This window comes from Barbatula barbatula (genome assembly GCF_947034865.1).
Source record: "Barbatula barbatula genome assembly, chromosome: 2".
NCBI classification, from domain to species: Eukaryota; Metazoa; Chordata; class Actinopteri; order Cypriniformes; family Nemacheilidae; genus Barbatula; species Barbatula barbatula.
Genome location: NC_136767.1, coordinates 5357382 through 5370434, shown reverse-complemented (window position 1 = coordinate 5370434; position 13053 = coordinate 5357382). Strand labels below are relative to the sequence as shown.

At 39.7% G+C, this 13053-nt stretch overlaps 1 protein-coding gene across 1 annotated transcript; it reads left to right on the top strand.

The window, feature by feature from the left end:
- Positions 1-463: 463 nt before the first annotated feature.
- tmc2a (transmembrane channel-like 2a) lies at positions 464-12976 on the top strand (the record flags this gene model as incomplete). Its single annotated transcript, XM_079451360.1, has 20 exons — positions 464-500; positions 623-661; positions 1034-1385; positions 1910-2059; positions 2203-2293; positions 2506-2587; positions 2719-2825; positions 3200-3298; positions 3637-3779; positions 4766-4913; positions 5097-5285; positions 5419-5598; positions 5716-5874; positions 5994-6122; positions 6217-6284; positions 10589-10828; positions 10995-11120; positions 11193-11271; positions 11908-12031; positions 12166-12976. The coding sequence occupies 20 exons, from the start codon at positions 464-466 to the stop codon at positions 12357-12359; spliced, it is 2736 nt and encodes a 911-aa protein (XP_079307486.1). The 3' UTR covers positions 12360-12976.
- Between the last annotated feature and the right edge of the window lie 77 nt (positions 12977-13053).

Sequence of the window (13053 nt, the reverse complement as noted above, 5' to 3'; positions counted from 1 at the left end):
ACATCAGAGCTAGGTGTCATATATCCCAATGAGTGAGAGTGCATCGAACAGTTTAAATGGATGGCCATACTGTCTGGCAGGTCATCTGGAATGTTTTCAGATCTTTTCTCCATGAAACATTGAGTTAAATTAAACATTCCCATTTAAGAGCTTGATGTGTTTGTTTATTTATTTATTTAATCTTAGCTTTAAGGTAATTCTAAAACCATCTGCTGTGTGTTTAACTTTTTAAACATAGAGATTTCTATCCAAAAGCTTTAACTAAATACAAATCATTAAGATGCTTGTTGTAGCTCATTTAATATACCAATATCAATCGATATTGCATATTTGAGGTCACGTGGTGTTGCTATGGCAATAGGGAGTCCGTCACGAGAGCCGCAGATTACCTGTGCAGTAATTTGTTAGACCACAGGTGCAAGAGAGGAAATTCTGATACCAACAGAGATCAGCAGGGAGCAAAATGCCAAAGAAAAGTGATACAAGAAAATTAGAAGACGGTAAGTTATAAACATTTATATTATACTGTGCTTTTATAGTTATTTTTTGTAATCCACTGTAACGGCCACTATTTCAGTAATACGTTGCTAAACTCTAGTTTTTGTTTATTTTTTCTTATTAGTGGGAATAGAAATTGATGGAGAGGGGGACAGTGCTGAAGGTAGGAACAGCACTATAACTGTTACTCATAACAACTAATCCTATTTGTTAAGTAAGTATTGACGTAAGTGTGTAACTCATTATTCAGCACTTGAGGTCGTCTATTGGTGGAATTGAGGAATCTGAGCGATTGGGGAATGCTGTGCTCTTGCTCTTCCAAGCAATGTGAATTTTGATTTCTTGCTTATGGGAAAACTTACCAGGAGAGGCTGATGCAATATCAAAATGAATATAATTTCTATGATGTGCCTGTGCGTCTATGTAAAATGCAGACATGGGCCATTATAGTCACATAGCAACTGCAACAAAGTGTATTGGTCTATGTTCATCAACAAGATGTTTTTAATGTGTGATACGCTTTTATTTTACTCAGAGAACAACAAACCCAAAGGGAAAGGTGCTAAAAAAACAGCAGTCGGCAAACGTGGCAAGGCTGCTGCAAGTGAGGATGACGAGGATGAGGATGATGCACCCCCTACAGCTCGTAGAGCGGCCAATAAAAAGAAACGGGCCCAGGCAGAGGCAGACGAGGAGGATAGCGACGATGATATTCCGCAGAGGAGGTGTGCAGGGAACAGGAGAAGAGGAAAAGTGAGAGACAAAGGGGGAGAAGGGGGAGAAAGCAAAAGGAAAGGGAAAGGCAGGAAAAAGCAGAAGAACGCTAAAGGCAAAGCAAAGGAAAATGAAAAAGACAGCAACGATGACAAGAAGAAAAAGGATAGTAGGTATGAAAACACAAATGAACCCAGGATAGATTGATTATTAATTTACTTCATTAACTGATCTTGACACCTACACCAAGAGATTGTTGAATGTAAGACAAAACTCTCTTGAAACTCCCATTACAGATACTTAACCCTTTTAGGGTAAATGATCATTTGTTTTTTTACTCTCGAATAAACATATTTGTTTTTGAGTCAAAGTGTAAAGGTGCACTTTAGTAACCCTAACTTTCATCAAACATTTTATTAAGCAGACTATTGAAACTATTGAAAAAAATGACTTTGTTTAAAGCTATGTACACTCAAATGAGCTGGTGTGGTATTAGAAAATATAACGTCTACTAGCTTCATTTTCCACCAGACTATCGTTTTAACTATTTAAAGCCATTGCATTTTTAATACCATGTCTCACGCTCTTTACATACTGTTCCTGAATGGGTTGTTCTAGACTGAAGAATACATTGACTACTGCATCAAAAAAAGCATGTTCCTTGGTAAATAAGCACTCCCCTTCCGTTCTGTTTTAGTGGAGACGATTCAAAATCCGATGAAGAAGAGGACTCCATGTCTGAAGGAGAAATGGCCAGATTAATGGAGGAGGTGGAGGAGAAGAAGAAACTGATAGCAAATATCAGAAACAAGCCCTGGAGAATGAGAAGACGACTCAAAGTTCTCAAGTATTGACACATCTAAAATGCGATTTTCTAAAGAATGCTTTCTATACTGTAGCTCAGTTGGTAGAGCACAGTGCAAAGATTGTGGGTTCCATTGCATTTTCTAACTATTTTATTATCTGATGGTGTGTTGGTTTTGTCTGCAGGGAGGCTCAGCAGTTTGTGGATAAATTTGAAGGAGCTCTGGGCAAAGGCAAAGGCAGGAAGCTATATGCTTATAAAGTCATGATGATGAAGGTACAAGAATCTCTATGTAAAATGTATAGGGTAATGCTATGTAAGTCGCTTTGGATAAAAGGCGTCTGCCAAATGCCTAAATGTAAATTTAATGTCAATGAAAGAAAATGCAACATGGGAAAATGTGGTAATGAGACCTTCTTCAGAAAATGTTAATAAAGTTTATTACAAATCTCTAAAATGTCCTGTAACATTTTCGCCTCATCATACAGAAATGGATCAAATTTCAACGAGATTTCGAAAATTTTAGAACTGCTTGCATACCTTGGGAACGGAAAATAAAGGAAGTTGAGAGTAAGTACTAATTATAAAAACAACCATAAATTGTATTACTATAAAGTTTATTCTAAATTGTCAAATATATCGTGCTCGAAATATTGCCTACTAGTGGCCAGCTCAGGAATTTTTTTGTGCTTGTTTTGCAGGTCACTTTGGCTCCTCTGTTGCTTCATATTTTATCTTCCTGCGTTGGATGTACGGCATGAACATGGTCCTCTTCGGCTTGACTTTTGGCCTGGTTGTGATACCAGAGGTCAGTTTTTAAACAGATAAAACAGATGTGTTTAGCAAAACAAAGTGAAACAGTCACAAGAGCATGCGACGCAGCCTGTTGCAATAGTTGCCTCTTATTGAAGAATAAACACCAATTATACTATACAACTCAAAAATGAATATTTAAAATGAAACATATTGAGGATTAGCAGACAGGCAGTCTTGTCTCTTTGTCAGGATCTTTTGAGTAACCCTGATGGGTTCCTCAAGGGAACTGGCTCTGATAACAAAACAATATGTATCATGTTGACACGCTTTTGAACTAAATATTCTCTTGGAGAATCAATGCGGTATTTTTACATCTCTATCTCTAAATTAAAGTAACTGATATTCTAATATGGCAATATCCACTAGGTTCTCATGGGACTTCCATATGGGTCCATTCCTCGGAAAACTGTGCCGAGGGTGGATCAAGACAGTGCGATGGACTACTCTGTACTTATGGACTTCAATGTAAGCTACCTTGCATATGTATTTTTTACTAGTGATAAAATATTTACTTGTTATATTTTTTTCACACATTCAGCAACTTTTTTATTGAATTACATTTTTAGTATGCTCTGTAAACATCAGCCAAGTAAATTTATCATAAATGCTTTCTGGATGTCATTCAATGTGTACGTTTGATAAAGCAGGTTTAAGAAAATTGAACACAATGTCAAATTATATAAATGGACTAATGGATTGTTTATTTAACTTCAGAGTTAAAGTAATAACTTTTTAAAATTAATGTTAGAAATACTTAATAATATGCTTCAAAATAAATTTTTCTGATGGCTTCTTATTAACAGGGTTACTGCAAGTACTCAGTACTTTTCTATGGCTACTACAATGACCAGAGAACCATTGGCTTCCTGAAGTTTCGTCTCCCTCTGTCCTACCTCCTGGTGGGCGTTGGGAGTTTTGGGTATAGCCTCATGGTTGTGATCAGAACGTGAGTCCCTCTTTCATCCATTGCTAGATGTTATAGCAATGGTATGAAATGTTCTTGAGAAGAGCATGTGTATGCCATATCTCCAATATTGCATTTCAAATAACTAAAAAGTATAATTGTGGATTCACAATAATCATTTTGAATACAAAAGGGTAATCCCTTCAAATTAAGGGTGAAGTGTGTGATTTTAGCACCAAATTAAATGATTAATTTAAAAAGCAGTTGCTATGGTTTTCTTGGTGGTTACAAGGCAGTTGCAGGCAGGGTAGTTATAAGGTGTTTCTAGGCTGTGGATAGCAGTGTTGGGTTTACCTCCAAAATGTAATAAATTAAACATTACTAGTTACTGTCTTTGAATTGTAATGCGTTACACTACTTTTGTGTTACTTTGCTCAAAATAACCACAAACGTATAAATACCCTGCTGGAAATACCCAACAGAAATTCTAATGGTTTCCAATTAAACTATTAGGTTTTATCAAATACATTTTTGTAGTGTGTTTTGGACATTATTTGAGTATGAATTAATGGCCTCATCAACAGAACCCAACCAGTAGAGGTCCATTTTCCATTACAACCACAAAAATTCCCATCAGTACCAATAAATCCAGAAGAATGTATGTGATGGTTTCTATCTCTTTTTCAGCAGTGTTCGGACAGGCTGCTTAGGATCCTAGACTTTTTGGGGTGATTACTATGGCTGTAGATAGGTAGTTTAGAAAGGTTGCTAGATGTTGGCTTGGTGGCTACTTGATAGAGAAAGAGATATGTTGATTAAGACAAATAAACTAGACAGACAGAGACACACTTCACCTTTAAATACTCAGCCATCCCCCCAACTTTACAAATGGAGGACTCTTTTTTTACTGTATGAAGTCTGTCAAAATGATTGTATTTCTAACTGCAATCGGAAAATGCGCTTCTGTTATCCTGCCGGCGAGAATGGATTCTCTACAAATGTTGAGTTAAGTCCACTCTCGCTGTTAGGATGGCTAAAAACGCAGATGTGGGGGGAGGGGACGGAGAGGACAATGAATTCACCTTTGCCTGGAAGATGTTCACCAGCTGGGATTATCTTATTGGAAATGCTGAGACAGCCGACAATAAATATGCCTCCATCACCACCAGCTTCAAAGTATGTGCTTGTGTTATTGTTTGCGAGTGGATGGGTGGGTGTGTTTGTGTGCTGACTCATACATTTCATTGACCTTCATGGTTGGGTGGTCCTTTCAGAAAACCAGGGACATTTTTATATTCCTCCTTCCCAAATGGCCATGCATTCGTTTTTCAGTCTTTAAGGCTGTAATGCATTTTGCAGGAGTCCATTGTTGATGAACAGGAGAACCAAAAGGATGAGAACATTCATCTCATAAGGTTCTTACGTGTCCTAGCCAACTTCCTCATCACCTGTACTCTAGGAGGAAGTGGCTATCTCATCTACTTTGTTGTCAAACGTTCCCAAGAGTTTGCTAACATGGACAACCTCTCCTGGTATGAGAAGAATGAGGTAAATATTAACTTAATACCAGATTCAAAATCATGTGCAATGTCCATCTTGTTTTGTTGTCACAAGTAAGATGAACATGAGTATGCCAGATGGATGATAAAAAGATGCTAATGATGTAATAACTGTGCTTCAGCTTGAGATCATCATGTCTCTTTTGGGTCTGGTGGGTCCAATGCTCTTTGAGACGATTGCTGAATTAGAAGAGTACCATCCACGTATTGCTCTCAAGTGGCAGCTGGGCCGTATATTTGCGCTTTTTCTTGGTAATCTCTACACATTCCTGCTCGCTCTGTTTGACGAGGTCAATAATAAAGTAAGGACTTTAATGACGGCCATTTTAACCTCCCTGCTTCTAGCAAATTTGTCTTCCACCTTGAAAATGATATGACAACTGACATGAAAATAATGGAAAATACTTTTTTTTATCAAGCTGGCAGAAGAGGAATCCATAAAGAATGCCAGCCTTTGGTACGTGAAGGAGTATTATGCCAACTACACAGCCAACAACCCAAATTACACGGGCACTCCACCTCCTATCTCCCCTGCTGATATCATCCGAGGACCATGTTGGGAGACCACAGTGGGAATAGTAAAGTGTTACAAACCTTTATTGTGATCTAAATGATTTAGCAATTTGTTCTGTATGCACGCTTGTGTGTTTTTCAACACAGTAAAATCCTTTCCATGAAATTCTCACTCCACTAACAGGAATTTGTGAAGCTGACAGTATCAGATATACAGGTTACTTATCTGACCATCCTGATTGGTGACTTTCTGAGAGCAGTGATTGTGCGTTTCCTAAACTACTGCTGGTGCTGGGACCTGGAAGCAGGCTGGGTGAGTCTGATATATGGGCCGGGTCATCACAATGCTTATGTATGTCCGTTCAGAGCCAATTCATGTTTTAACATCTAACAACCTCTCTCCTCAGCCTTCCTATGGTGAATTTGACATAAGTGGCAACGTGCTTGGTTTGGTTTTCAACCAAGGAATGATCTGGTAGGAGTGAATCCACAAACAACATAAACAGATCAAAATCAATAGCAATGAACTTAATGAAAATTTACAAAAATGCTGGTAAAGAAAAGTTAAATGCTACATATATTTGTAAATGCTACTTCTTAAGTCGACATTAACATAGATTATTCTAATTGTTTTACACAGTGGTGAAGTATGTATTATAAATTATTTATCCGTGTACAACATTATGTTTTGAAAATTAATTTGCACTTGTGTTCTTTAATCAAAAACGTTAACCTTCTCCCACTCTCGAAATGACCTCTCTTCACTTCTGGTCACAAGGCATTGTAACAGAATGCTTCCAGAGACAGATGGTAAGATTCGACTATACAATTTATTGAATTCTCATCGGTTGAAAATCTGACTTTTTCTGTGCTTCTACCAACTCAGAAAAAGTGAAAAACAAGAGTTTGTTTCAGTGTGCCTTTCCCTGCAAGCATGTGAGAAATCGAGCCGGTTGTGACGTAGAGGGAGGCTCTTATTATAATGTTACCGCACCTTAATCTACACAATTCCACCCATGGCGTTGCCGCCATTGTTGTTTTCGCAAGCGACAGCGGTGTGCGTGATGCCATGGCTAAAGTTGTGGACAAAATGCAACATGAACAGTCTTTGTTTAGAGTCCCAACCTCGGAAGAGACAAGACCGGAGTGTGTTTATTTGATTTTTAGTGGAAATCCCTCAGAAACCATGTGAATGTCAAGTGCTTAAATCCCTGTTATTCCCCTGAGATCTGCAGGTGCGCATTCCGTGGATTTTAGGCAAGCATATACGTACAACGTGAGTGCATTACTAGGATGCGCTGTTTCTGTGACAGATTTTTTAGTCTCAGGATGAATGATTTGACACTTTAAAAACTAAACTAACCGCGGAGGAGTTCAGGAAATATAATTTGGCTGAACGATTTCCATGACAGCACTACACGTGTGATGGGGTAAGCAGTAACTCATTATCACTTAAAGAGACATAGACCAAAACGAGTTGCTGTGAGCATAGCTGTTTATGACAAGGCAAAATGGGTTTTGTTTACACAGACATCAAGTGATTTTAAGCAAAATATGTTACAGACATTTCATAAAGACCCTAATAAATCATACCAATATGTTGAAAGTGCTCATACAATGAGTCCTTTAAAGCACACAGATGAAACAGGTGAGTATAGAGCAATATGACAGCTAATGAGATGATGAAATGAATAACACTGTCCTTGTGATGGTTGCATGAGATCGTGGATGATGGGCTGTGATACGTTCCGGGAGATGAAGAAGGGGTGCTACAATGACAATGGAGAGAACGGAGGAAGACTTGGACCATGTCTCAGATGACTGACGAAGATTACGATTTTGATGAGGGAGACTGTCACGGAACAGAAGGACTCAAATGCAGGGTTTTCTACAAAAGATTTACTTGATAGTTCACAGCACAAAAGTAAAAAAAAGAAGGAATCAGCACAACTGAATGAATGCCAGGGGAATTAGGGAGAACTGAAATCAACTTTGCGCTCCCCGTGCTAACGTCTGCTGGGATCAGTGGGCAGACAGGGGTGACCGAAAGGCTTTCATATGGGCTCTAAATCCTGCCTCACTGTATGAAGCCATGGGAAAATTATCTCTTCGACAGTGGATCCTGGACAGACTGTAAGAGAGTTTAGCCGAAAAACACAGGCAGGAAAATCACACATAGCACATACAAGAGATCCACAGGTAACGAAAAACAATAGCCAAGGTTAAATAAAAGACAGAGAACGAGTGATCGGTGCAGGCTGACAAGGGGCTGACAAGGCTGACCAAAACAAAACCCCACGTGCCTTCGGACCAGACAGCACACGGGTGAACAGGGGGGAGGAAAGCAAAACAAAAGGTACAGAACGGAACGTGACAGGAGACTAAAGGTTAGTACTTCAGGTAGGTAATCCGATTGAGAGTCTGCTTTTGTTTCGAGACCAGACGATGAGTGAGTGAAGGGTGAGTGTCTTCATAGAAGTGGGGATGAGTGTGATGATGAGGCCAATTAACCTGGGACATAATTTGTGGCATCATGTCCGGAGCCGGATGACCCTAGTGGATTTTCTCACGTCTGATGGCTCTCTGGGGGTGATGATGAGTGTTGTCCCAGACCCTCTCGCTTTCCTGGAAACAGTGGTTGATGGCAGGAACCTCAGACGGTTCCCCTGACCAGGGAAACAGGGGTGGCTGGTAGCCGAGTACACATTGGAATACATTTACATTTACATTTATTCATTTGGCAGACGCTTTTATCCAAAGCGACTTACAAGTAGTTTTATACAGTGGCACATTACTGCAGAGCAATCAGGGGTAAGGTGCCTTGCTCAAGGGCCCTTCAGTCATGACCTGCTGGCACTGAGATTAGAACCGGCAACCTTCTGATCACAAGCTCAACGCTCTAACCATTAGGCCACAGCTGACCCGGAATAGGGTTAACCAGGTGGTAGGCTGGCAGAGAGAGTTCTGCGCGTACCCGGCCCAGCAGAGGAACTGGCTCCAGGACTCCTGAAGGAATCTCCAGATATTCTGGATCTTACACTCGGTTTGTCCATTCGACTGAGGATGATAAGTTGAGGACACACTCATGGTCACACCCAGGAGAGAGAATATTGCACACCATATTCTTGATACGAACTGGGGTGCTCTGGCCGATACTATGTCCTCAGGGATGCCGAAGTACCGGAACACATGGTGTAAAAGTAGACTTGATAGGGATTACGCGGCATTATATATATAGTCTGTCTATAATGTCAAAAATACAAGTGTTACCAGAAGAAGATTGTAGGTCTGTGATGAAATCCACCCCAGGTGTGATCATGGCTGATGACAGATCTAGAGTTGGAGTTTACCTTCAGGCAGATGCCTTGAGCTCTTGGAGGTGGCACAAGCTCGACAGGCCTAGGCAATACCCCCTCACGTCCACTGCCATTCCGGACCACCAGAAGCTCTTCTTGAGAAGCGAGAGAGTTCCAGTTCGGGCCCGTGCCCAAAGAACTGTGTACGAAATCCATGACGATAATACGTTCAGCCCGTTACGTACATTTGGTCAAAAGGACACCCCAGCGGACAGTTGTTGGGGACTTTGGCAGAGGTGAAGGCTTCATTGAATTTATTTGGGATTAACGAAGATGGATTTAGGGAGTCTTCTCCGCACACATTTGTCAGATTTTATAGTCTGGATGTCCATGCTACTCCAGCCTCACACGTCCTGGAGTCTACATCCCAGAGTTACATATGATGCCTTCACTTGGCTTGTGCACACATACAACACAACCTTAGGGGTCCAGACACCTCCAGTGCGGCGGCGCAGAAATGCAGAACCGAGAGTAGCTTTTGATAGGGAACGTCTCGGGTTACTTGGCTGTAACCCTGAAAGAGCGGGAACGAGATGCTGCGCCTCAATGCCGCAGTGTAGGCGTGCTGGACGTCCTTTCAGACAAAATTGGAACCTGAAGACGCATTCGCGCCACGCGTATTTATAACCTGCATGTGCTGATGTGATTAGCCAAATCACCTGCCGAGGTTATTTAAAGCCAAATAATTTGGGCGTGTTTGACACACGTGCTTCACAACCGGTCGAACAAAGACGTTCTCCCATAGCGTTTGAAACGCAGCATCTCGTTCCCGCTTTTTCAGGGAACAGGGTTACAGCCAAGTAACCCGAGATGTTTTTTAGAATTCCGGTGATAGTGTTCGTGGAGGTGTTGTGGTGAGGGAGCCTGGTATCTCCTTTAAAGCAATGGCGCAATGGTTGGGGCTAAAATGACTGACAGATTGCTGGACGAAATTCAGTCCCGCCGTATTTTTTTTTCTAATTTCAGAAGTCGTTTCACTTGGGTAAACGTCACGATACGGAAAAAAGACAATCGCTACTTCCGTTTTCTTGCCGCATTTAATGGGACTATTCACCCCTAAAATAAACATAATATCACTTATTTAGCTTCACAGTTCAAAACCTGCTGTATAAAGGTGAGTACATGATGAAAGAAAAGTCATTTTGGGCCGAACTAATCCCTTTTATCAAGAATAGGCATCTCTGAAACAGAACTCCCCATGCTTCTCCAATGGTTTGCTGGTTAGCCTTAGCATTCGTCTCACCAAAGTAACGTATCTGCTGATGATTAAAATGTTTTTGGAAATATCGGTTATAATACATGTTTCACCCATATTTATTCTATGAAGGGCACTTACTGTAGATTAGTTTCTGTATTTAATCAGTCACCATATTGCACTGTACCGTACCTGCAAATATCATCTTATTTAACCTTTGTTTGTCAGGATGGGGGCGTTCTACGCACCTGGTCTGGTTGGAATCAATGTTCTACGTCTCCTGAGCTCTATGTACTACCAGTGCTGGGCTGTGATGGCCTGCAATGTCCCTCATGAGAGAGTCTTCAAAGCTTCCAAATCCAATAACTTCTACATGGGCCTGTTACTGCTCATCCTCTTTCTGAGTCTGCTTCCTGTGGTTTACACCATCATGTCTTTACCTCCTTCCTTTGACTGCGGACCTTTCAGGTAAGACACAGTTACATGCACTCACTTACAGTACTCACCCACCGTCTGACAAACTGTAATGGTATATTCACATTTCTTTTTACATTATACTTACTATAAACAGTGAAACGAAAATCAAATAATTTATAGTTACTCGAGCTTGGTGTGATATTTCTTGTTACCACAGTGGCAGGCAAAGAATGTTTGATGTCATCATGGAGACCATTGATCTGGATCTACCAGCATTTATGGGGACACTCTTCAGTTATGCTGCAAATCCTGGACTTATTATACCTGCAGTTCTACTCATGGTGTAAGTAAATGATTAGAAACTTCACACATTGTAAAACTTACAGGAAATGATTATTTTTATAATCTTTTACAGATTGGCAATTTATTATCTTAATTCAGTGTCAGAAGCCTACCAGAATGCCAACATGGAGCTAAAAAAGAAGATGCAGTTGGTAAGTGATATTTGTTGAAAGGAATAACCCTAACAAAAAATTGTATCCCGACGAACCCAGGAAACAAGTTTACAATTATTTATCTTTTGTTCATTTCTATGTATTGTGTTCCAGTTATAGTTCTTATGGCAGATTAAAAATAATGATCTATTGACAGCCCTAAAAAAATACAATGGTATTTAAAAGTGCCCCAGAACTGTCTTCTTTTATGTTCAACAGAAAAAAAATATTTTCCTACTATGGGAGTCAATGGGGGGCAATATCTATTTGGTTATCTATTATCAAATTATTGAAACTACAAACGGGACTCAAATATTTCAAATGACTCCGGCGTGTTTATAAATGTCTTTGAAAGTGAAACTATGTAAGAAATGTAATATTTTGAACTTATTAAACAAAGGACATTATAGACAAGAAATCCGAGCACTAAATTCTAATATGCCATTGGAAACTTCAAATTTCATTGGTTTTTGCGTGACAAAATATCACTAGTGACAAAGACATGACAAAATCTTGAAAGGAAATACGGTTCACCTGAGCAAGGGGAAGCACAACTGAAACATGCAAATTAGTTGTCACAACTTAAGAGTATTTGCAGGAGCAACTAATACAATTCTAACACAAACGCTTCTATAGGCAAGAGATGAAGAGAAGAACAGACGCAACAATAAAGACAGCACTAACCAAGTGATGAAGGATTTAGAAGATCTGCTCCCCAAGCGTTCTCTGGCACCCCCTACCCGTCCACAAAATAATGCAGGTGTGAACTTTGATGAATAATACAGAGACAACTTTGATGATTTTTTATTTTGGAGTAAAACTAGCACATCTGGCTTTTCTCAACGATCTAACGATTTTTGCCTTGTATCTCATGATTATTTGATTTTGCCTTAGAAACAAGACCTGGAGGTGGAAAATCTCCAAAAGTGAAACCAGGAACTGCTGGAGGTGGCGTGCATGTGCAGAAAGACGTGTCACTCGCATCAGCCAATCCTAACGCCAGGGGACCTGTGACTCGAGCACCAGGTCCCCGGAGACCTGGTCCACTACCTGGTCAACCAGGGGCAGGACCGCCTGGACGGCAGTAATGTGTAATGAATTTAGAATTGTGTGCACTAGTTGTCTATGTGCGTGATTCTGCTTTAGAAGTGGTATTGATTGTTTTTCTAAAGAATTTTATTAATATATGGTATATATTATATGGACACTCTTAAAAATAAAGGTGCTTAAAGTTTCTCCACAGTGATGCCATAGAAGAACCATTTTTGGTTCCACAAAGAACCATTCAGTCAAAGGTTCTTTAAAGAACCATCTCTTTTTTTACTTTTTTATAATCTGAGGAACCTTTTTCTGTTTTTTCGTGAAACAGAAAGGTTCTTCAAATGTTAAAGGTTCTCTATGGAACCGAAAGGTTCTTCTATGGCATCGAAGATTTCATCATTTTTTAAAGAGTGTATATAGCTAGAAACATTTGTGGAAATTTGTAAAACATGAAATATGGTGTATGTTTCATATACATTTAACATTTCTTTAAGTTAGGAAAAGATTAGAGATGTCACCTCGCTAAATGCTCTTGTGTTTAAGATGTGTAAATGATATCACTGCATATCTGATAAACATCTGAATAACTGATGCAACTCTTATTTATTCACTGGTGAATTATATATTCTGTTTTGTCTTTTATAATAAATCCATCATGTAATTTATTTTCATTTCTTTATTATATCAGTTATGTGTTATAACATTGTGATTGCATATTGCAAGTGAATTGCCTTGCACATT